The following is a 25,996-nucleotide window of genomic DNA, read 5'->3' as shown; positions in this document are numbered from 1 at the left end:
TCTCCTGTTTCGTGGCTTCTTGTTGTGCTTCATGGATTTGTGATGTGAGATTCGTACGGACAACTATGTTAAGCACTTTAACCCTAAGAGGTTTCTCTCGCTCCTTTCTGCTTAAGGCATCTGCCACAACATTCGCCTTGCCCGGATGGTATTGAAGTTCGCAGTTATAATTGTTAAGTAGTTCCATCCAACGTCGCTGTCTCATGTTGAGCTGCTTCTGATCGAATATGTGCTGTAAACTCTTATGGTCGGTGAAGATAGTGAACTTGGTTCCAAACAGGTAGTGTCTCCACATTTTAAGTGCAAAGACAACAGCTCTTAACTCAAGGTCGTGCGTAGTGTAGTTCTGCTCATGAATCTTTAACTGACGCGATCCATAAGCAATAACTTTGTTTCGTTGCATAAGCACGCAACCCATTCCTTGACGTGAGGCATCACAATAAACAACAAAATCTTCACTTCCCTCGGGTAGAGACAATACTGGTGCAGTTGTTAACTTCTCCTTCAACAACTGAAATGCAGTCTCTTGCGGTTCTGACCACTCAAACTTCTTGCCCTTATGAGTCAATGCGGTTAATGGTCGGGCAATCTTAGAGAATCCTTCAATGAATCTCCGGTAGTAACCAGCTAGACCCAAAAATTGCCTAATCTGTGTTGGCGTCTTTGGAGTTTCCTAATTCTTAACCGACTCAATCTTTGCTGGATCGACCTGAATTCCATTGGCCCCTACAACATGGCCAAGAAATTGTACCTCTGGTAACCAAAAGTCACACTTAGAGAACTTTGCATACAACTGCTCTTCTCTAAGCATAGTCAATATCGAGCGTAGATGCTGTTCGTGCTCTTCTCTGTTCTTGGAGTACACCAATATATCATCAATGAACACAATGACAAATTTATCTAGGTATATCTTACACACACGGTTCATGAGGTCCATGAACACTGCTGGTGCGTTCGTCAAACCAAACGACATCACTGTAAACTCATAATTCCCATAACGTGTTCTAAACGCTGTCTTCGGTACATTAGCTTCTTTGACTCTCAATTGATGATACCCGGATCTCAAATCAATCTTCGAATAACAACTGGATCCCTGCAACTGATCAAATAAGTCATCAATCCTTGGTAGTGGATACCGATTCTTGACTGCCAGCTTGTTCAATTCTCTGTAGTCGATACACAATCTCATCGACCCATCCTTCTTCTTAACAAACAGGACTGAAGCTCCCCAAGGCGAAGAACTCGGTCGAATAGATCCCTTTTCTAACAACTCTTGCAATTGACTCGACAACTCTTGAAGCTCTGGGGGTGCAAGTCTGTACGGTGCGCAAGCCACCGGTGCTGCTCCTGGCACTAAATCTATCTGAAACTCAATTTCTTGATGCGGTGGGAGACCAGGTAATTCCTCCGGAAAAACTTCAAGAAATTCCTTAACTATAGGAACGTCTTCGGGTCTCCTTTCTTCCGGTACAATTTGGCTTACATGAGCCAAGAACGCGATACATCCCGTTCTCACATATTTCTGGACTTTCAAGCAGTTATTGAGATGTAATTGTGAGCCATTCTTTTCACCATAAATCATCATAGGTTCACCGTCAGCAATATGAATACGAATAGCCTTTAGGTCACAGACCACCTCGACTTTATTATTAGCTAACAAGTCCATTCCAACCACAAAGTCAAAACTTCCCAGCTTAATAGGTATCACATTAATGCTAAAGTGCTTACTTTCTAACGTCAAAGTACAATCACGATAAATCTTATCAGCTCTCATCAAGTTACCATTCCTTAGTTCTATGGAATACACGTTATCTAGGGGAGAAATAGGTTTCTTAACATTGTGACAAACATCCTTAGATATAAAACTTCTATCGGCGCCAGTATCAAACAAAACATAAACAAGTTGATCATCAAGTGAAAACGTACCCGTGACTAGCTTTGGATCATCACGAGCTTCCTCAGAATTGATGTTGAACGCCCTTCCTCGAGCATTCTCATTGTTGTTCTTAGGGCAGTCCTTCTTGAAATGACCCGGCTGTCCACAACCATAACAGTTCTTACCACCATTAGCATTGTTCTTGTTGCTTGTATTGTTGTTGTTGTTGTTGTTGTTGTTGTTGGTGTTGCCGTTGAGATTAACCTTGCAATCTTTTGACAAATGACCAAACTTCTTACACTTGGTGCAAACCAGCACTTTGCATTCCCCACGATGGTGCTTTCCGCATCTTCCACACAATGGTAGTTTTCCCTTGTAATTCGTGTTGGATGATGATCCCTTCTCAAAGTTACGGGGCATCTCTTGCTTCTCACCTCGGTTCTGTGCGAGACTCCCAAAAATGTTCTCACTTGGTTTTCGTTTTCCATTAACTTCATTTCCTGTAACAGGCACCTCTTTTCCTTCCGATCGGCTAACTTGCTTCATCCTGTTTATCGCCATGTTGATGACTCCGAGTATTGTCTTTGGTTGATGGGAAAGGACAAAACCAAACACTTCCATCAGCAATCCTGACATGTACCTCTCGATTGCTCTTTCCGTTGATGAGACCAAATGTGGGCAAAGCAACGATAGCTCCCAGAATCGATTAGTGTAACTAGCAATGTCAGTTCCAATGACCCTTAAGTTCAGAAGTTCATTTTCCCACCTTATCCGCTCTCGTCTGGGACAGTATTTCTCAATCGTGCAATCAAAACCTGTAGCTAATAGAGCTTCCGTCACACGCTGGTTAACGAGTTCTTCCACTTGAGCCTCGAGCATTTCCATAGTAAACATGGTCTCCTTCTACACAAACGATACATCGTGGTAAGATCAATGAAAAACAGAGTTACTAAAAAATATACTAGCAACGAGTGTTGAAGACTAGTAAATAATAGTACGAAAAGATTCGCTAGTAGTGAGAAGTAGTGTAAGTAGTGATAGTAGTGTTAGTAGTAACACTAGTGGTAGTAGTAGTGGTACTAGTGTCATGTAGTGATAGTAATGATAGTAGTAACACTAAGTAGTAACATTAATAGTAATAGTAGTAGTATAACATAACACAAGTATTATGATCATACAAAGTTACTAAATATAGAATATTACCGCATGCAATAAAAGATAATAGTTACTAATAGCATAATCCGCCATTAATATAAATAAAATCCAAGAGTGATAAACCAAATTCCAAAGTAGTAAACCAAACAATAAACATAATGTGCTAATAGCACGGTTTATAACACCCGGTAAGTCTTATATAAAGAAAGTATGGCGGATGGAAAAAGAAAAGAAGCTTATGGTCAACGACCCTTCACTTCCTCTTCTGTCGGGTATGGAAGGCAGGTCCATCATTCCTCAGCCTATTACGTTTTGCCTCTAACGCAGCAACCCTGGCAGTTAAGGCTGCTATCAATCTCGCCATCTCAACGAACCTCGCTTCAACCTCGTACGTATAAGTATTTATAGCCGTGACTCTTTCCTCCATTCTCTCAAGATCATCGGGGTGCGGATATGTCCTAGCAATATCGCTCAAGGCGTTAACACGATCAACAATATCCTTGTTACGGTTAGTATGAACCAAATCGAATACATAAAGGTTCACGGGATGGTTAAGTATCCGATGCGGAGCAGGTGCTGGTGCTGGGGCTAGAGCATTCACCTCAGCCACACTGGAGTCGCTGTCACTGCTTCTTGAATCCTGTGACATCTAACTCATAGTACAAGAACACAAACAAAACAAATTAGTCAAGTAAATAACGTTAGTCACAAAGTACTCATGTAATGACTAAGTCCCGGTCGTAGTCTATACTCATCAAGGCGTCCTAATGACCAAAACAGACACACAAATGCAAGTCCTAGTTTCCCTACGAACCGTTAGCTCTGATACCAACTATAACACCCCGCCAAATTACCATCTGACGGCATGTTAATTCCGGTCCCACAGTTAACAGTTACGCCCTCTATATGAGACGTTTAAAGCAATCGCATTTAATTTTATTTAAAATATTAACTTTCAAAAACATAAGCCAATAATCCCAAAATAGAAACACTGTTGTGATCGTAACCATAAGCCAACAGTATTTAAACAGTATAAAAGTTTTAAATGCGAAAGTAAATAATGTTCTTTAAAATCAAATGCTGACTCCACGGACAGTCATGCAGCAAACATAGCGGAAGCATACCTCTTAAGGACCTGAGAATAACAACACGTAAAAATAGGTCAACAAATAATGTTGGTGAATCTACAGGTTTAAAGTAATGTAACAGTATCTGAAAAATAGTTATCAGAAAAATAGTTTGATTTCCTTGACCACGAGATTCTATCGCTTGCATAAACCGAGCTCCTGAATACTAGCAATGACCCGAGTATAGAAACCACTACACCCGACCTTACCTCGTAAAATGTTATACACTTGTTCAAATGTATTTAATGTTCAAAGTAAATGCACCACTGTTTTTATAGCGGGTGAGGTTGTCAACCTAATGGATCCGTCCATCTAAATTGTGCTTACACCGATGGTATTAAAAGTATTCAAGCTAGAGGCTTTTTGAACAAACTCATTATGCATATGTGTAGTACTCATGTCAATATAAAAGTAATTGAAAATGTAAATATAATAGCGTGTATTCTCATCCCTGAAAACATGTAAAAAGCGGGACTGTAGACTCACCTTTGAATAAGCTCGGAATCAAAGACAAATGACTTGTACGGTTTAGACCCGAGTAATGTAACCTAAGTATACGTATGTAGGTTGGTCAATATATGTATCTTATATAAGTGTGGTTTCATAGTGTACGTTGTCTTATTGCTCGACTCGACGCGTTTCAAAGTAAAAGTCAACTATATCATGCAAGTCAACAAAGTCAACTGAAGTCAAACCGAAAGTCAAACTTGGTCAATGTGGTCAACTAAAGTCAACATCAGTAGGTTCATGTCAAATATTGATCAACATGTCAAACCTAAGTCAAAAAATACGTTTTAGGTCATGAATGATCATTTTCACAATTTCAGTTTATCGTCATGCACAAAATTTATGAACACGTAGCATACTTAGCACATTATCTCATAGTACAAAATTCAATTAAATATAAAAAACTCCAGATCATAAATATACTTAAAATTGATTCCAAAAAGTCCGGCCAGGGACTCATACGACAATTAAAAGTCAGGAATCAGGAGGGATACATTTGGGGTTTGCCAAGTCAGTTTCTGACCGCGCACTGATTTCATTTTGGCTATAACCGGAGTTAGGAACATGCAATTGATACAATACCAGTGGAAATAGTTCAAGGACAAATCAAAGTAACACATATAAAAAATCTAGCCACTTTTGTTTATCCAATTGGTACAGTTTATTCATGTAAGTTGAACATTCAGTTTTCAGCTCAAATTAGAATTCACATAAAGTATGGCTCTATTGTGCCCAATGCATAAGGTTTCAGAGATTGAAATAAAATAACAATAAGTCACATATCATGTTAAGTTTCATTTTTCAGAAGCATACATGCTCAAACAATTCACAAAATCCACAGAGTACAAAACCGTGTGTAATTTACAGATTCGATTCTCATTTAGTTAGTCACATTCGCATACGATTATCCGAAGATCTAGATACAATTACCTATGATATCTACATGAAAGATGAAGTAATTTTTGTCTACTTTTCAAATATGTAAAGCTTTAATCACAGAAGTTAAAACTTTTTATCATACAAGGTTATTTTCATGCAAGTGTTGTATAAAACTACTTTTACACTAATTCTAGCATATCTCGGGCTATACATAAGCAAACTACATGATATCCTAGTCTAACTTGAGTGTTTTTAAATTATATTTCCAGTGGTATAAGTTTCACATGCCAATTCATTTTCTATCAATACCAGATTTCTGATCAAGCAACAAAAACACAACGAAAATTCAAATCGACATAACTTAATCATACGGAAACGAAATCAAGCGAATCCAAAGCCTAAACTCAATAGTTTTTCGCAAGGAATATGATTATAATTTAATAATTAACATTTGAAAAACTTAATTTTTCTGATCAAACAAATACAAATTCGTTTTTAAACCCTAGCGCTTCAAACAAACAAAATAACGATTACAATTAACACGTACGCGTATAGACTTGAGTAATTGACAACATAACTATGAAACTTTATAAAAATAAGATTTTTAAGAATTAGGGTTCATGTAAATATACCTTAGATCAACAATCAAAGCACACCAATACGTAGAGGATAACGCGAATTGCAACTTTTGTTCTTGAGGTTTAATCAAAAATTGAGTTTGTGTGTGTGTGTGTGTGTGTGTGTGTGTGTGTGTGTTGGGCGACGGCCAAGAGGGTGGGAGAAGGAGGGATCGACCAAAAAAAATAAATGGAGAATGATTTGTGCAGTTAGGGTATTACTAAGTATATATATTAAGCCCTAATATAAATAAATGCACATAAGTCCCTCAACAATTAACAAAAATTAAAATATAAGGGGGAGGGGAGGGGGGTTCGGCCGAATGGGGCCCTCATGGGGTTCCCGGGCTCTCGTTTTGCAATCTCGTGTAACCGTGGTCCGTTTTAAGTGCCGTTTAGTCGTACCGAAGGCCCGGAATGCTAACCCGATCGTTAAACGCAACCAATTGTCTAATTTATTAAAAACCCAATAAATTAAATATTTTAAAAAGTTAATAATTAATAAAATTAATTATTAAAATAAACCCGAGCGTTTCGTTGCTCAAAAAGCTTTTATTAAAATCGTATCATTTTTATCGTATTTCATTTTTTGAAATATTTATTTAAATTAATATCAACCCATATCAATTATTAATACCCTCCGAAGATCAAGTACGCATTTAACACACGTAAACGCACAAAAGTTAAATAATCGCTGTTAAATAAACTAACGGAAGGTTAACGAAAGTAACGGAAAAATCAGGGTTGTTACATGTGGCCCGAACGCTCGATCGAAACCAGAAACGCGAAAACACGACTACGCGATTAAAAATTCAGAGAGATAACAAATACGCGAAGAAAAATATATATAAACACTATATATAAATATATGACACTAAAATATCGTATTTAAAAGAATTAGGGCTTAAAAATCCCGAAAGCTTGACCGTTGGTTTGAAAACTGAAAAGATTCGCCAGATAGAAATCCACGATTCGTGTAAACGTACAATTTAAAATATGAATACAAATATTCATTTAACACATAATACATAATATATTATTACTAAAATAATAATATAGGTCATAGAAATGACGTGGCACGAATAACAGTTAACGGTCGTTAAATGATTAACGGTAAAAGATAATGGAAAAAGTAGGGTCGTTACATAAAGTTTTATAATCAAGTGCTCATTCTTATGTATAATTTTTACGATGTTTTGATTCAGAAATCTCATGGCCTAACTTACGAAATGCTTTATTAAACCCGTAGATTCACTCAACATTTTTCGTTGACGTTTTGCATGTTTTTATCTCCGGTGCATAGAGGTATTGCTTCCACGTTGCTAGAGTTGTCATGCTTGTTCGCTGCTAGTTCTGGAATGTCATCAAGCATGCTTTGTTATGATTTACTTCAAGAACATATATATTCGCATTGAAAACCGTTTGTTTTGAATAATGTTTTGAGTTACTTACGTTGGTCATTTATGTCAACTGCTTTTCAGAATTATTTCTTAAACAAATGACTTTACTTTGAAATTTAATGCGAATACTTTTCAGAAACGTATCATATAGAGGGCGTGACCGTTAAACTGTGGGAGCGGAGTTAATTCACCGTTAGTGAATTTTGACGGGGTATTACATTTGGTATCAGAGCTAAACGGTTACCTAGGACTAGGCTGCATTGGAGTGTCAGAATTTAGGACATCTTTTGAGTCTGGACCGTAACCATAGACTAGTTAAGTTACATAGACGATAGTTACACTACTTGTTACTTTATTTGATTATTATATCTTAATGATATAATTACTAGTGTACTAACTTGTGTTTTTCTTGTGTGCTAGATGACTTCCTCTAATCCTATCATTCTTACCGACTCTGACACGGAATCCGAAGAGACCGTGCAAGTGCAAGGAAACACTATAATTGAGTTCATGGATAAGTTCAAACCTGAGATGGAATCTGAACCCGATGAGGATCAAGAGTATGAACCAGAAGAAGAGCTGGAAGAGGAATCGGAAGAGGAAACTGGGGAGAATCCCGAGGAGGACCCGAAACCCGGGTCCGAATCTGAACCCAATTTACCCGATTCACCAACTTGCTCCCAATCACCTTTTGTTGATCCCGACTTTATTAACCCCTACGGACTGAGAGGCAGCCGTAGGATACCGAAAGGACCTGCTCGAGCTAATAACCCATTTTGGAACAGTTTTCATTATGACAACCAATCACTTCAGATGTGCCGTCGTTTCCATTCTTATGACGCTTCTACCTTTAAACCTAACACCTCCACTGCTGCTGCTAATGACAATAATACCAGTGACCTTAGATCGAGAGTTGAGTACCTAGAAAATATGGTCGAGTATCCGTTGAAGGAACTTCAAAAACCGAAATAGAGCTGCTTATTTGAACTCGTTGCCCTTTACTAGATACTATTTTATATTATTGGTTATTACTTGATATTCGCATATACATTCCTAGATGTGGTTCTGCTTTTGTAGTTTTTACTTATGACATGAGGGATATTTTACTTTCTTTGGATATGCATGAATTTTGAAGGAGGATTTGACTATTAAGTGCTTGGTTTACTACTGTACTGTAATACATGATAAGATATTAATTACTGCTACGAATTATATGTTGTCACTACTGCTGTTGCTACTTAGTGTTAATGCTACTAGTGTACGCTGCCATTACTACTGTTACTACTAAGCACTATGTACCACTACTACTTATTACTAGTACTACTAGAATCTTTATGATTTAATATTACTTACTATGCATCACTACCCGTTGCTAGTATATTTTTACATACTGATTTCATTGACGCTAACCTGGTGTGTTATCTTAACCAGAAAGATAATGCCGCCCAAGAGTGTTACCCAAGATGATGTTCGTCGTTGGATCGCCGAAGGTCTAACCGAAGCTGTAGCTGAACTCCGGAATGGAACCAACAGCAACCAATGAAACCAGACCAACTAGGATACCACCAACACTGCCAACACCGAAGATCAACAATCCATCAATGTCAACATCAACACCAATCAATGAGGGTGCATGTATAAGGCTTTCAAGAGCTGCGAGCCGCACACATTCACTGGTACTGAAGGCCCAGTCGGCCTGACTCGTTGGTTCGAGAAGCTTGAGTCTGTTTTTCGTATCAGCGGTTGTAGAGATGCTTATTGGATGAACTTTGCATCCTGTAAGCTTTCAGATGACGTTTTAACTTTGTGGAATACGTATGCAAAGTCTGTAGGTATGGATCAGGGTTTTGAGACATCATGGGAGGATTTGAAACAAAGGATGATTGAAGAGTATTGTCCTTATAATGAGATTGTTAAAATGGAGCGGGAACTCCAGAACTTAAAACTAGTTGGTACTGATTTAGCCAGCTATAATAGGAGATTCTTCGAGCTTGCTCTTATGTACCCGAACATGGTTACTTCCGAACGCCGAAATATCACTTTGTATATGAAAGGATTAACTGAGAACATTCAGAGCAGTGTGACTACTTCAAAACCAAGGACTGTCCAAGAGGCCATTGAGATGGCTAATGAGTTAATGGATCAAGTTGAACATCGAGGAAAGGCTCCTGCATCGACTGAGACTAAGGCTTATGACAACAAGAGGAAATGGAATAATAACAACAACAACTCTGGGAAGAACTACAACCAACAGTCCTATAAGAAACAAGATACTACCAAGGGCAACACTACTACCCTGAGTACTAACTCTGGCTATAAGGGAAGATTTCCGTTGTGTACTAAATGCAATAGGCACCATCCGAGAGATTGCATAAGGAAGTGTGATAAGTGTAAGAAGAATGGATACTTGGCTGCAGAGTGTAAAGCTGGTTCAAATATGTGCTATGGATGCGGAAAAGCTGGTCACTTTAGAAAGGATTGTCCAACTGCAAGTGATAATTGTAATGACCCGGAAATTTTTGACAAATTTTTAACCAAACTCTCGATACGATTTAATTATTTTTGACACAATGAGAAAAGTCTATTGGGTTGAATCTCAAAATTTTTGAACTATTTTCTTGCATTCATTTAACTTCGACCATTCTCGACGATTCACGAACAACTATTTGTAAATAAATATGTATATATAAATAATTAGATATAATTTCTATACATAATTATTATGTGAATATTGTAATAAGTTATAAGTATTATATGTTGGACTTTAAAATAATTACTCATATGTAAATAATTACAAGATAAAATATAATGTTGTAATAACATAATTATTACCTTCATTATTATTATTACTACTAATATCAATATTTGTATTATCAATATTACTATTATTATTATTATTGTTATAATTATAATTAATAAACTCCTAATAAATTTTAGGGTTATCAAAATAAAGATTTTAAAAATAAATGTTATAATAAGAATGGTTGAGGTTATAAACTAGTTAGGAGTTAAATAGATTATTAATTATTATTATCATTAAATATCATTGATATCATTTTTATTATTGGTATTATTTTGACTATTATTTTTTTGTTATTATTAGTATTTTTATTAATAATATTATCAACATTATTCTTATTAAAATAATTATTATTAATTAGTATTATTATTATTATTATACTTATATTTTACTAATATCTAAAATGAAGAACAGATAAATATGCGGTTAACTTGTTACAAATCATTCTCAATATATATTCCATCACTATCTACCGCAATTCAATAAAAAGATCCAACAGACAGATTACAAAATCAGTTGCACATCCAAATCAACTTTATATTTTTTTTCTTCTTCTTTTCTTCATTCTCTGTCCTTCCTCCAAGATGCTGTCGACCACCAATACTACACTGTATTTGATTTTCAATATTCGTATAAATCACAATTCAATCAAAAGAGTAATCCAAGAATTTGTTAGCCATTTATATCATCTAAAGGGTACGAATCTGTTTAATATCATTATCATGCTTTACATAATTGTTGTTCCTATCTGCAAAATTGTACCAATCGATCTCTATACAACAAGAATTTGTTACCAGTCGAGATTGAATCATAGATACAACCAAGTTCTGTTTAGGGTCATTATCTACTTTTCTTTTTCTTGTTTGTTACTACTGGCTCGAATACTTCTGTCAATCTTCTCGATGTTCTTTTATTTTGTTGATATCTCTTCGGATTGATTCTTCTTGTCGATCTCATATCACACTACAATACAATTGTCTTTCAAATCTTGTTACACGTCGATCTCAATTCAATAGAAATTGAATCCAAACTATAATAATATAAAACAAAATGTGATCAATTATTATTGCGGTATCACCTACAATATATATATATATATATATATATATATATATATATATATATATATATATATATATATATATATATATATATATATATATATATATATATATATATATATATATATATATATATATATATATATATATATATATATAGAAAAGATACAAAAACAAAATCATCACCTCTTGAGTTACTTGTGCCATCTCAATCATTTCCTTTTCTTCAACAAGCATCACGATTGCCACTATGTTTAACAATTTAGAAGTTTTGCTTCTTTTCGAACATGTGCCCAAACAACCAAGGAAACAACCACCAAAGACCAACATGAATCTGCTTCTTTTGTCACGGTACACGTCTGTTTCCACAATCACCCATTATCACTCCCACGACCACCTTAGTCTCTTTCTTCTCTCTCTCCAAATTTTGCAGCTCGTTTCATTGCTATTCACTTTACTTCTACCCTACAACGTTGAAACACCACCACCATGAACCTATGATCAACCACCAACCCGAACCATTATCAACGGCTCATCTAATCCTGTTTTGAACCGAAGCAACCAACACCGTCTTTTAAATTAATTGCTACTGCTGTACTTCTCTCTTGTTTTCGAAAGTTATTACCTTCAAACCCCTAGTGTCTGCTGTAATTTTTTTTTACTATGAACGAGATAAGAAATGGGGAATAAATGAAGGACTTCTTTAAACTGGTTGCAAACGCGTTTGTGAATTTATATCGTGTAGCTAGTGGAGGTTACGGTAAGATGATTAAGATTATTAAAATTTCTATTTTCGGTACACATGAGTGGGTCAAGAGTTGGATGGGTACCAACTTTGTAATATGGTGAGCGAATAAGGAATGATGCATAATGATATGTGTGGTGATTAAAGATGATGATGTTACGTTGGTGCTTCTTTTACCAGACAAACCCCACACCCACATCACTATCACGTAAGACCAGCTCAGAAGGTAACAACTGCATCAAATTATTTCGAACTATTTTATGATAATAAAGATGTTGTGTGCTGTAAAGTGGCTCGATTTAAAAGAAACAAAAAGAAAAAGGAGACCGGATCCCACACCTAGGATTCTATATAAGTGTAATTATCTATTATATTACTGATTAGGTGATGCCGACAGAAACTTAGTATCAAATACGAGCCTAGAATCCTTTTATCCGAATAAAAACACTTGTAAATATTGGGCTGTTATGAATCTGTTTTCATAATTGGCTAATGGACTTATTTATCTACAAAAAAGGGACTAAGTTCTTGGGCCATGATAAATGGGCTGTTTTATATTGAGTTGTTTGATCAAGGTAATTAATAGTCTTAAGTGAGCCGTAATTCTACTTCCTATACAAAATGAATATGTATTAAGATGATGGTTAAGGATAGCGATACATAATAATGATGATGATACGAGATTACAGAGATAATCAAAGGATGATGGACGATGATGCTGTGATTATGATGATGAGGAGGTTTTGAGTAGGATTAAGATAATGATAGTAAAACCATGATTATGATATGATTAAGATATGATGACGATGGTTATGCATAATCGTAGAGATGGATTGAACCGAAGATGATGACAAGATTTGATGATGTTAGAATTATGATGTGGATTCGTTGAGTAAGTGAAGGTGATGATGGTAATTATAAACGAAAATGATAGATGATGTGATGATGACGGTTAGGTGATGTTGCATAGGTGATAAAGCGAGTGATAAACGATGAGGAGGAGAGTTAAAGACGATGATAAAAATATAGTTATGATGTGAGGATTCAAGAAAATAATCATGTTGATGACGTTTATTGATAATAGGTTCGATGATGATTATGATTTATGATCATTATTATGAGTTATAATTATGATTATGATGATGGTAGAAGAAAATAGAAACAGAAGTTCGGGTTATACATATATTGGTTGTGAGATTAAACAGATAAACATAAATGGAAGATTGGTTAAATGCGTTATCGAGTTAGCGGGATGTCGCGGGTTCAAACCCGGACTTGGGCATTTTTTTAGGGATACTTCTTTGAGGTAGTATTACTATTAGCATTATTATTATCATTATTATTATTATTATTATTATTATTATTATTATTATTATTATTATTATTATTATTATTATTATTATTATTATTATTATTATTATTATTATTATTATTATTATTATTATTATCATATCATTTTTAGGAATATAAGTATTCTTATCAATATTATTGTTTTCATTATAAAAATGAAATAACTTATTATTATTATTATTATTATTATTATTATTATTATTATTATTATTATTATTATTAAAGATTATCATTATCATTTTTATTATTAGTATTATCGTTATTAATAAAGTTATTATTATTATTATTATTATTATTATTATTAGTAAATTATTATTAACAAAACTATCATTTTAACAAATAGCTATATATAACATGTAATTGAAGATATAATATAAGTATACATTTTTAAAAAGGAAATTATTATAAATTCATATAACCATAAATATAAAAATAATATATATTAATAAATGAAAATTATGTGATCTCCATTATATGTTTTAATAGATACACAAATGATATAGGTTCGTGAATCTGAGGCCAACCTTGCATTGTTCAGTTCCGTCGTATGCATATTTTTACTACAAAATATCGTATTGTGAGTTCATTTGCTCCCTTTTACTCTTTACATTTTTGGGACTGAGAATACATGCGCTGTTTTACAACTGCTTTATTAAATGCTCTTGAAATATATTTTGAACTGAGAATAAATGAAATGCTTTTATAAATGTTTGATGAGATAGACACAAGCAAAACATTCCTCGAATGAATTATTACGTAGACAGAAGTTCTGTGGATTATTATTGAATTAGTTGGACGTTATAATTGCCACTAATTGTTGTGAATATTTACCCTGATTATTATTGTTTGGTAACCTAAGAATTAGAAACGGGTATGGCCCTAATTCACGTGAATCTTAAAGGTAGCTACCGGGTTTAACACCCCCACCCAGAATGTTCACTAGACGGAAGAACTAGTGGGCGTGGTGTTTAGTACTTCGAATTTTATATATTATACAGACGAGATGTTCTATTTTTGGGGATATTATTGATGCGCATTATATGTTAAGGTCGGTTATCAAGCCAAGAAATGAATGAAAAATGAATGTTATGTATCGAGAGAATGATTTTATACACAGGTTATGTGTATTAGTTTTGTGCACGAGATATGTGTACGGTTATTTAAAAATCGTGAGGCAACCTACGGGGGAGAAAAGGATACGAACCTACTCTGCCAAGCATTATGAAAAATGGTTTCGTACACGAGATAGGTGTACTGTATTTAAATCTTGTGGTCTATCAAAATGATGAATTTTATTGTTTATGATAAATCTATGAACTCACCAACCTTTTGGTTGACACTTGAAAGCATGTTTATTCTCAGGTATTAAAGAAGTCTTTCGCTGTGCATTTGCTCATTTAGAGATATTACTTGGAGTCGTTCATGGCATATAGAGGTCAGAACCTCGCAATGGGACCATCTGATGAAGACTTCATCCAGGTCACTTCAGGTGGTATCAGAGCTGGTATAATCGCCTCCATGTGTGGCAGGTTAGTCGTAAAGGAGGTTCTCACAGTATGACCTGTGGCGAAGCATTGACTCTTACTCCTTGCGATCCCTTACGAGGGTAGGCAGAAGCCGAGAGGCGGGCCCTAAAATCAGGTGGTCGCCGGATAGTTAAGGCACTGGGTGGGACGGTGGTTGTCCTCACATGAGCTTCAGGTGGTATCAGAGAGGTGGTCTTAGCGAACCAAGTCTTGCATTAGTGTGTCTAACTGATAGTTTTTTAGATGCATTAGTAGGTCTGGACTTCGACCGTGTCTGCATGTAAAAAGATTGCATATCATTCTTTGTCAAAAAAATAAATATATATATCTAGCATCTTCAGTCTCGACATGTCATATTGCAAATATTGCATAGATGGTGTACAGACGAATTCATATTCCATCACATTAGACCTTGTCTAACACGTTTCCTTAATTCCCACCGTAATCTAAGGGATACTCTATACTATATATAGGTATTAGGTATTCTAAGTAATTAGAATATCATCCGATATCCGAAAATCATTTCATATTGAAAATCCTTTATCTAACCGTGTAAAATGAATTCTGCAACCAGTTCAAGTCCCTCGGATTCCGACAGCTATTTCGATATGAATTTCTACCTGAGCTCCGAAGGCAGTATAACCGGAATGGACCAACCATTTAGCCATCATCAATTCTGGATGAATTGGGGATGGGTTGGTAGTCGACTTAATCAATGGAGATGTGAAGAAGGCGATCCTTTCTACCCTCCAATTGAATTCACCTCTTGGCGAAGAACCTGAAGCACTTACTGGCGAACCTGTTCGAAACACCATTTTCTCTCTCATTCCCAGAGTATCTCACCACGACTATATCACAACTCAGATTCTAAACCTTAATCATTCACTTGTTCCTACCAACAATTATCCCGAAGTAATAAGTCAACGAGCTTCGCGCCCAATTTGTAGCATTGGAAAATATGGTGCAAAACGTACTAGCTTCATCAACAGCACCAGCAACACCAGTACCACCAACAACAACATCCGCAGCACAAGCCTCAATACTAAATGCCTCAAACTCACAGTCTGTACCTCCAGCATAATTATCATACTACATGATGTCCTACATCGATTATCTTCGTTCTTCATGACGTTCTACATCATTTATCTTCGTTCGACATGGCGATTATGTAATCTCTAATGTTTTAGAGATTATATATTCTTGTTCTAACGGTAAATCAAATGAGTTAAATATCATATTGACTCATTAAATCCATGATTACATCTGAAGAAAATATATGTGTATATATATTTTCATAAAGATTTTAATTAAAAGTTCTTTTGTACAAACTGTTAATGGTGAAAATATTTTAACGTCTAGGTAATACTCGAGGAATATTTAGTTTTCACAGTAGTAAGTTACACTATACATTCTTCAATTCAGATTCAGCAGTCATTAACAATACTGCCCAAATCCACACATATACGTATCCGTTCACCGAAGAACAACTATTTTCATTCAAATCAAATTTCATATTTGGATTTTGACCGATCAGAATCCAAGTCAAGATTTGACAAGTGGCATAATGAAGAAAATAATTGACAAAAATAAAATTGATTAGTAACCAATTAATTAATTATGTAAAACTTTAAACCAATACTAACCTTGGACTACTGGATTACTAACATTGGACTACTAACCGTGGACAGTTAAAAAGTATTAAAAGAGTAGGAAATATTAATTACAACATTTTGACTTAAAATATCGTTAATAAATTACACCTGCTACAGTTAAATAATTCCTCAAGTTTGCCACTTGATTTCATCTTAAACATCCTATATATCTTGAAGATTACAACTTGCGTTCAAACCCTTCGGAATTCTTGAAACACCACGGATTAATAACCAATGATTCAGATATGAGAATATTGATGAAGTAGTATAAACGACTGAAAGTCTTAGAAGACAGGAGTTTGATAACAAAAGAATGGAACGTTGGAAAAGCTCGGAAAAAGATTGAATCTTCTTTCTTCATCATAAACATCTTCAATATTTCTATGATATAGTTATACCTTCCTTAGTTGTAAATATCCTCAACATTCCCGAAGGTATCTTTTTGTTTGTAATTATCTTCACTGTCATTCTACCCTTAGTACATCATATCGAAAACTATTTTGACTTCTAAATTTCAGTGAAACCCTGAAGTTTTAAATCCTTGAATATTCTTGAGTAATATTGGAATGAAAGCATGAGTTAATGTAATATAATGACACTTGATCAACGTGATTATATTACAGTAAGTCAAACGGAAGTTCTAATGGAACGTGATGATGGTAATGCTTGATCGACCTTACTATCACCACGAACCGTGTTACTTGACTTGTATTCATCCTAAACCATGTTACTTGATTCGAAGTCATCATGAAACCGAACTCGACCCGAGAAGGGCATTCATAAAACTATTTGTGTATCAGTCTCGGAGAAATCTTTAATCTTAACATTTTTCTTCGATGAAACATTCTTAGACGACTACAAATCTTTCTATTAAGAATCTGAGTCCAAATTTTTAATAGTAATAATTATTTTTGACACAATTTAATTATTTTTGACCCGAGAAGGGCATTCTTCGACAAATTTTTAGCCAAACTCTCGATACAATTTAATTATTTTTGACACAATGAGAAAAGTCTGTTAGGTTGAATCTCAAAATTTTTGAACTATTTTCTTGCATTCATTTAACTTCAGCCATTCTCGACGATTCACGAACAACTATTTGTAAATAAATATGTATATATAAATAATTAGATATAATTTCTATACACAATTATTATGTGAATATTGTAATAAGTTATAAGTATTATATGTAGGACTTTAAAATAATTACACATATGTAAATAATTACAAGATAAAATATAATGTTGTAATAACATAATTATTACCTTCATTATTATTATTATTACTACTAATATCAATATTTGTATTATCAATATTACTATTATTATTATTACTGTTATAATTATAATTAATAAACTCCTAATAAATTTTAGGGTTATCAAAATAAAGATTTTTAAAATAAATGTTATAATAAGAATGGTTGAGGTTATAAACTAGTTAGGAGTTAAATAGATTATTAATTATTATTATCATTAAATATCATTGATATCATTTTTATTATTGGTATTATTTTGACTATTATTTTTTGTCATTATTAGTATTTTTATAAATAATATTATCAACATTATTCTTATTAAAATAATTATTTTTAATTAGTATTATAATTATTATTATTATTATTATTATACTTATATTTTACTAATATCTAAAATGAAGAACAGATAAATATGCGGTTAACTTGTTACAAATCATTCTCAATATATATTCCATCACTATCTACCGCAATTCAATAAAAATTTGCAACAGACAGATTACAAAATCAGTTGCACATCCAAATCAACTTTATATTTTTTTCCTCTTCTTTTCTTCATTCTCTGTCCTTCCTCCAAGATGCTATCGACCACCAATACTACACTGTATTTGATTTTCAATATTCGTACAAATCACAATTCAATCAAAAGAATAATCCAAGAAGTTGTTAGCCATCTATATCATCTAAAGGGTACGAATCTGTTTAATATCATTATCATGCTTTATATAATTGTTGTTCCTATCTGCAAAATTGTACCAATCGATCTCTATACAACAAGAATTTGTTACCAGTCGAGATTGAATCATAGATACAACCAAATTCTGTTTAGGTTCATTATCTACTTTTCTTTTTCTTGTTTGTTACCCCTGGCTCGAATACTTCTGTTAATCTTCTCGATCTTCTTTTATTTTGTTGATATCTCTTCAGATTGATTCTTCTTGTCGATCTCATATCACACTACAATACAATTGTCTTTCAAATCTTGTTACACGTCGATCTCAATTCAATAGAAATTGAATCCAAACTATAATATAAAACAAAATGTGATCAATTATTATTGTGGTATCACCTACAATATATATATATATATATATATATATATATATATATATATATATATATATATATATATATATATATACTTTTAGAAAAGATACAAAAACAAAATCATCTATAAATACCAATAATTATTCATTTGACCGGACACGGGGATGGATTAATAGTTAATGGACTCGTTGAAACAGGGGTGGATTACATTCAAGGGTAATTGGTGTAATTGTTAACAAAGTAGTAAAACCTTGGATTACATACAGTCGATAACCTGGTGTATTCATTAAACAAAGTATTAAGACATTGTTACAGTTCGAATCCCCAATTAGTTGGAATATTTGACTTCGGGTATAAGGATAATTTGACGAAGACTCTCGCACTTTATATTTATGACTGATGGACTATTATGGACAAAACCGTATGGATATATCGAATAATCTAGGACAAAGGACAATTAACCCATGGTAATAAACTAAAATCAACACGTCAAACATCATGATTATGGAAGTTTAAATAAGCATAATTCCTTTATTTCATATTTTATCGCACTTTTATGTACTGTCATTTTATTTATTGTATTTTTAATTATCGCAATTTTATTTATCTTCATTTTATTTTATCGCACTTTAATTATTGTCATTTACTTTACTCTTTAAATTAAGTTATTTTTATTTTTAATATTTTACATTAGGTTTTAACTGCGACTTAAGACATAAAATCGACAAACCGGTCATTAAACGGTAAAACCCCCTTTTTATAATAATCATAATACTACTTATATTTATATATATATTTTACAAATATAGTTTTTAAAAATATAGCGTTAAACTTGGCTAGTTCCCTGTGGACGAACCAGACTTACTAAAAACTACACTACTGTACGATTAGGTACACTGCCTATAAGTGTTGTAGCAAGGTTTAGGTATATCCACTCTATAAATAAATAAATAACTTATGTAAAATTGTATCTTATTTAATAGTATTTCGTAGTAAAAATATAACTATTTCGTATACACCTCTACGCACATCAAGTATTTTTGGCACTGCTGTCGGGGAAATAACATAAACGCTGAAAGCGAAACGCTATAAAAAAGATTTTTATTAAGTTTTAATTTCTTTTTGTAAAAATACGTTTTAAATATTAAAAATACAAAAATATAAAAATAAAAACAAAATATATATATTTTTAAGAGTTGTTCAAAATAAAAAAAAAATAAAAAAGTTTGTATTTTCTTTTAGTTACAAAAACTAATAGGTAGTTTTTTTTAATTAAGTTTTTATTTATTTTATATAAATATTCTATTTAAATTAAAAACAGAAAAAAAAAACGTTGAACCTACAAATTTTGGGCCTGCATCTGAACTGAATCTGCCTCTCATGCGACCGCATGAGATTGGAGTATTAAGGCCATGCGACCGCATGACCTGGTCTGACACACCAGAAACTGTACGCATTAATTATGATTTAGGGATTGATTAATTATTATTATTATTATTTTTATTAAACCCTAATTAGGTTTAATTAATTAGTTTTTAATATTAGTTTTAGTTTTATTATTTAATTTGTAATATTAATTAGTTTTATTAATTTATAAATTAATATTTTTATAAAAAATAGTAATATAAAAATAATATTTTTATAAAATTGTAATTTTATCACTTTTTATATCTTTATATATTTGGTATCTTTTTAAACGTTTATTCATATTTGGTATATTTTTCGTTTGTACTTAGTTTTAAATTTAGTATTTGCCGTAGTTATTTTTATTTCTATATTTTTAAGCTTTGCCGTAAAATCCCTTAAGTGCTTTTTCTTTAGACTAAGACTTAGGCACTATAGAATTTTAGGACGTTGTTTATCGCTTTAGTTTTTAAATAAATTTAGTACTTTTTAAGTTATTGCCGTTTAGGATATAGAATTCCTTTAAGCTTTAATACCTTTCGACGCTTATTTTTTGACCTTTTATTTTTTTGACGTTTTTCGACGCGCTCTTTTTCTTTCTTATTTCTCTACGCTCTAGTTTTAGGACATAGAATTTTCTATTTCTTCTCTAAAATTTCTTTAAACTTCGACAAAAAATTATTTTAAGCGGTTAAATTGATAGATTTCCAAAATTTTCTGGTTCGTAGTAATAGTTGGATTTGTTAGTGTCGAGTTGTGGGCTTCCGATTTAAAGGGTCCTGGCTACCTGCTGCATCTATTGGCTATTCGAAACGTGGGAAAAATCAGAAAAGTCTATTAATTTGATAACTTATATAATTTTTTATCTTTTATAACTAATAGGATATTCAGTGAATGCGCCGAGCAAAACGTTCACCACCTTTCATACGTTCACCACCTGTAACTCGATCAAGACATCTAGCCAATATTGTCGCCATTGATTTTTCTTTAGAATCGTCATCTAGTCGACCAAGTACTCCAATTCAAATTTTCGATAATCCATTTTTTGAACCCGACCTCACAATTGAGAATCCGGAGGATATTCAGGGACAATTCAGAGATCCTGAACCACTAATCATTCCACCTGAACCACAAATTACTCATCCAGAAATTGTCGAGGAAGAAACCATTAAATCAGAATTCCTTAGTGATTCAGATTCAACAAATTCAATCATGGAAAATCTAGAACCTCTAAGTATGGAAGACCGAATGAGAGCTAAACGCACTGGCCAAGGTCACGCAATTACTCAACCAGACATTAATGCACCAGATTATGAAATCAAAGGACAAATCCTACACATGGTAACTAATCAATGTCAATTTAGTGGTGCGCTGAAGGACGATCCAAACGAACATCTTCGTACCTTTAATAGGATCTGTACTCTATTTAAAATCCGAGAAGTGGAGGATGAACAGATATATCTCATGTTATTTCCCTGGACTTTAAAGGGAGAAGCCAAAGATTGGTTAGAATCGTTACCTGAAGGGGCGATTGATACATGGGATGTCTTAGTTGAAAAATTTCTTAAACAATTTTTTCCGGCATCTAAAGCCGTGAGACTTTGGGGAGAAATTGTTACGTTCACGCAGAAGCCAAATGAAACTCTATATGAGGCGCAGACAAGATTTAGAAAGTTATTGAGAGGATGTCCACAACATGGTTTAGACACTTATCAAATAGTACAAATATTCTACCAAAGATGCGACATCACTACAAGAAAAGACATCGACATAGCAGCTGGTGGTTCCATTATGAAGAAAACCCCAACTGAAGCTTATAAAATTATTGATAACACTGCTTCCCACTCACATGAGTGGCATCAAGAAAAAGATATCGTTAGATCATCTAAAGCGGCTAGAGCCGATTCTAGCCATGACTTTGATTACATTTCCGCAAAGATAGATGCTGTCGAGAGACGAATGGAAAAGATGACTAAGGATATTCACTCAATACGAATTAGTTGTGAGCAGTGTGGAGGACCACATTTGACAAAAGATTGTCTCAGTATTGAACAAACAATGGAATAAAGAGAGAATGTTTCATACATGAACCAAAGGCCTGGAAATAATTATCAGAATAATTATCAACCGCCAAGACCAATCTACAATCAAAACCAGAATTATAACCGAAATGTTCCATACAACAATCAACAAGGTCCTAGAAATCAACAAGTATCCAATAATACTTACAACCAGCAAAGACCTATTTTTCTAATTAAACCACCACAAACCGATGATAAAAATCCAAATTTAGAAGACATGATGTCGAAGCTAGTTGAATCTCAAACTCAATTTTTCACATCAAAGAAACAAACGAATGAACAAAATGCTCAAGCATTTAGAAATCAATAAGTTTCAATCCAAAATCTGGAACAAGAAGTGAGCAACCTAGCAAGGTTGATAGGTGAAAGAAAACCGGGAAGTCTACTTAGCGATACAAATGCTAACCCCCGGAATGAAACAACTAAAGCCATTACCACAAGAAGTGGTATTACACTTAAACCACCTGAAATACATGTAATTTCTGATGACGCTATTCCTACTCCACAGGCACCACAGCCTGAGCAAGATAAGGAAACAGAACCGGTAGTTGAAAAGGTTAATGAAGATAACATAGTTAAGGCAAAGCCTTATGTTAAACCATACTAACCACCGCTTCCTTACTCGAGTAAAATGAGAAAAGAAAGACTTGAAGCCGAGCAATCCAAATTCTTGGATATGTTTAAACAAATAAATGTAAATCTTCCTTTCATTGATGTGATTTCAGGAATGCCAAAATATGCTAAATTCTTGAAAGATCTAATCACAAATAGAAAGAAAATTGAAGAACTCTCGGCTGTTACAATGAATGCTAATTGTTCTGCAGTGCTGTTGAATAAGCTACCAGAAAAACTCTCTGATCCAGGAAGTTTCACAATTCCATGTTTTCTGGGTAGTCTTAGTTAAATAGAAGCATTGGCAGACTTAGGTGCTAGTATAAATTTAATGTCATATTCACTATACGCTAAAGTAGACCTCAGAGAATTGAAACCAACACGAATAAGCATACAACTAGCCGATCGATCAGTAAAATATCCTAGAGGGATAATGGAGAACATGCTAGTTAAAGTTGGTACTTTAGTATTTCCAGTAGATTTTGGTATTCTGGACATGAAAGAAGATTCTAGAGTTCCTCTCATATTAGGAAGACCATTCTTAAACACGACTAAAGCAATAATAGACGTGTTCGGTAAGAAACTGACCTTAAGTATAGAGGACGGGAGTGTTACCTTTTCTGTTGATAGAGCCATGCAACAACCGCAATCTGCAGATGATACATGTTATTATATCCAAACTATAGATTCACATGCAGAATTGTTAGAAGAATTTACAGAATTACAAGGAACATGAGAATATTCTTTAGGAGAAGGAACTGAACCAATTGATGAAGCTGAAATATTAGCTACACTCATGGCTAATGGATATGAACCAACAACAAAAGAAATTCAAATGCTAAAAGAAGAAGACAGATATCGATACAAATCATCGATAGAAGAACCACTGACATTAGAGTTAAAGCCACTTCCAAACCATTTGGAATATGCTTATTTACATGGTGAATCTGAATTACCTGTAATAATATCGTCTTCTCTTGCCGAAAATGAAAAATCTCGACTCATTTTTGTGCTAAAAGATCATAAACCAGCTATTGCATGGAAGATTCATGATATTAAAGGCATAAGTCCTTCGTATTGCACACATAAAATCCTTATGGATGAAGGTCATAAAACGTATGTGCAACGCCAACGAAGACTAAATCCTAATATGCAAGATGTTGTTAAGAAAGAAATTATTAAACTGCTAGATGCAGGTTTAATTTATCCAATCTCTGATAGTCCATGGGTAAGCCCAGTTCAATGTGTACCTAAGAAGGGTGGCATGACTGTCATCACAAATAAAAAAAATGAGCTTATTCCTACTAGGACTGTAACAGGATGTCGTGTTAGTATTGATTATAGAAAATTAAATGACGCCACAAGAAAAGATCACTTTCCCTTACCTTTCATTGATCAAATGTTGGAAAGATTAGCCGGGAATAGTTACTATTATTTTCTTGACGGTTTTTTTGGATACTTTCAAATTCCAATAGCACCCGAGAACCAAGATAAAACCACATTCGCGTGCCCTTATGGTACTTTTGCTTACAAACGCATGCCATTTGGACTTTGTAACGCCCCTGCAACCTTCCAAAGGTGCGTGATGGCGATTTTTCATGACATGATAGAAGAATGCATGGAAGTTTTCATGGATGACTTTTCAGTCTTCGGTGATACATTTGAATCATGTCTAGTTAATCTTGAATGAATGCTTATTAGATGCAAGCAATCAAATCTAGTTCTTAATTGGGAGAAATGCCATTTCATGGTTAGAGTAGGCATCGTTCTTGGTCATAAAATTTCAAAGGAAGGAATTGAAGTGGATAGAGCCAAAGTAGATGTAATTGCTAAACTTTCACATCCCACCAATGTTAGAGGAGTTAGGAGTTTTCTAGGGCATGCCGGTTTTTACCGACATTTCATAAAAGATTTTTCTAAAATTGCCACTCCTATGAATAAACTCCTAGAAAAGGATGCTCCATTCATCTTTTCAGATGAATGTATCAAATCTTTTAATATTCTTAAAGAAAAACTCACTAATGCGCCGATCATGATAACGCCAAATTGGAATTTACCATTTGAACTTATGTGTGATGCAAGTGATTTTGCAATGGGAGCCGTTTTAGGACAAAGGATTGAAAAACGATTTCAACCTATTTATTACGCTAGTAAGACATTACAAGGAGCACAAACGAATTACAAAACTACTGAAAAAGAACTCCTTGCAATTGTCTTTGCTTTTGACAAATTTCGTTCATATCTTGTTCTAGATAAAACGGTGGTCTATACCGACCATTCTGCTCTTAGATACCTATTTTCAAAACAAGATGCTAAACCACGATTAATCCGTGGGATCTTACTCTTACAAGAGTTCGATATTGAAATCCGAGACAAAAAGGGAGCAGAAAATCTCGCCGCTGATCATCTTTCTCGTCTTGAAAATCCTGAAGTAGAAGTTCTAAATGAATCAGCCATACAAGATAACTTTCCTGATGAATATCTATTGAAGATAGATTATAGTGAAATTCCATGTTTTGCAGATTATGCAAACTATTTAGTATGTGGATTCCTTGAAAAAGGGTTGTCGTACCAAAAATGAAAGAAATTCTTAAGTGATATAAAACACTATTTTTGGGAAGATTCACATTTGTTTAAAAGTTGTCCCGATAGAATAATACGCCGATGTGTATTCGGAGATGAAGCTAGTCAAATCTTAAACCACTGTCACACAGGACCAACAGGAGGGCATTATGGGCCTCAACTTACAGCAAGAAAAGTTTACGATGCTGAATTTTATTGGCCTATAATTTTAAAAGATGCACACCTTCTTTGTAAATTATGTGATGCTTGTCAAAGGACCGGAAAAATAAGTCAACGTGATGAAATGCCACAAAATGTTATTCAAGTATGTGATGTATTTGAC

The 25,996-nt window shown here is 33.8% G+C and overlaps 1 protein-coding gene across 1 annotated transcript in view; it reads left to right on the top strand.

Moving 5' to 3' along the window:
* Positions 1-9,194: 9,194 nt before the first annotated feature.
* The window catches only part of LOC139863422 (uncharacterized), a 29,331-nt gene continuing 12,529 nt past the window's right edge, over positions 9,195-25,996 (top strand). Inside the window, exon 1 of the mRNA XM_071852060.1 lies at positions 9,195-10,062. Within this exon, the coding sequence (XP_071708161.1) occupies positions 9,195-10,062 (868 nt within the window). The remainder of the gene's footprint in view (positions 10,063-25,996) is intronic.

Source organism: Rutidosis leptorrhynchoides, chromosome 8 (assembly GCF_046630445.1).
Source record: "Rutidosis leptorrhynchoides isolate AG116_Rl617_1_P2 chromosome 8, CSIRO_AGI_Rlap_v1, whole genome shotgun sequence".
NCBI classification, from domain to species: domain Eukaryota; kingdom Viridiplantae; phylum Streptophyta; class Magnoliopsida; order Asterales; family Asteraceae; genus Rutidosis; species Rutidosis leptorrhynchoides.
Note: the sequence above shows the minus strand (reverse complement) of the source record. Positions and strands in the feature narration are given on the sequence as shown.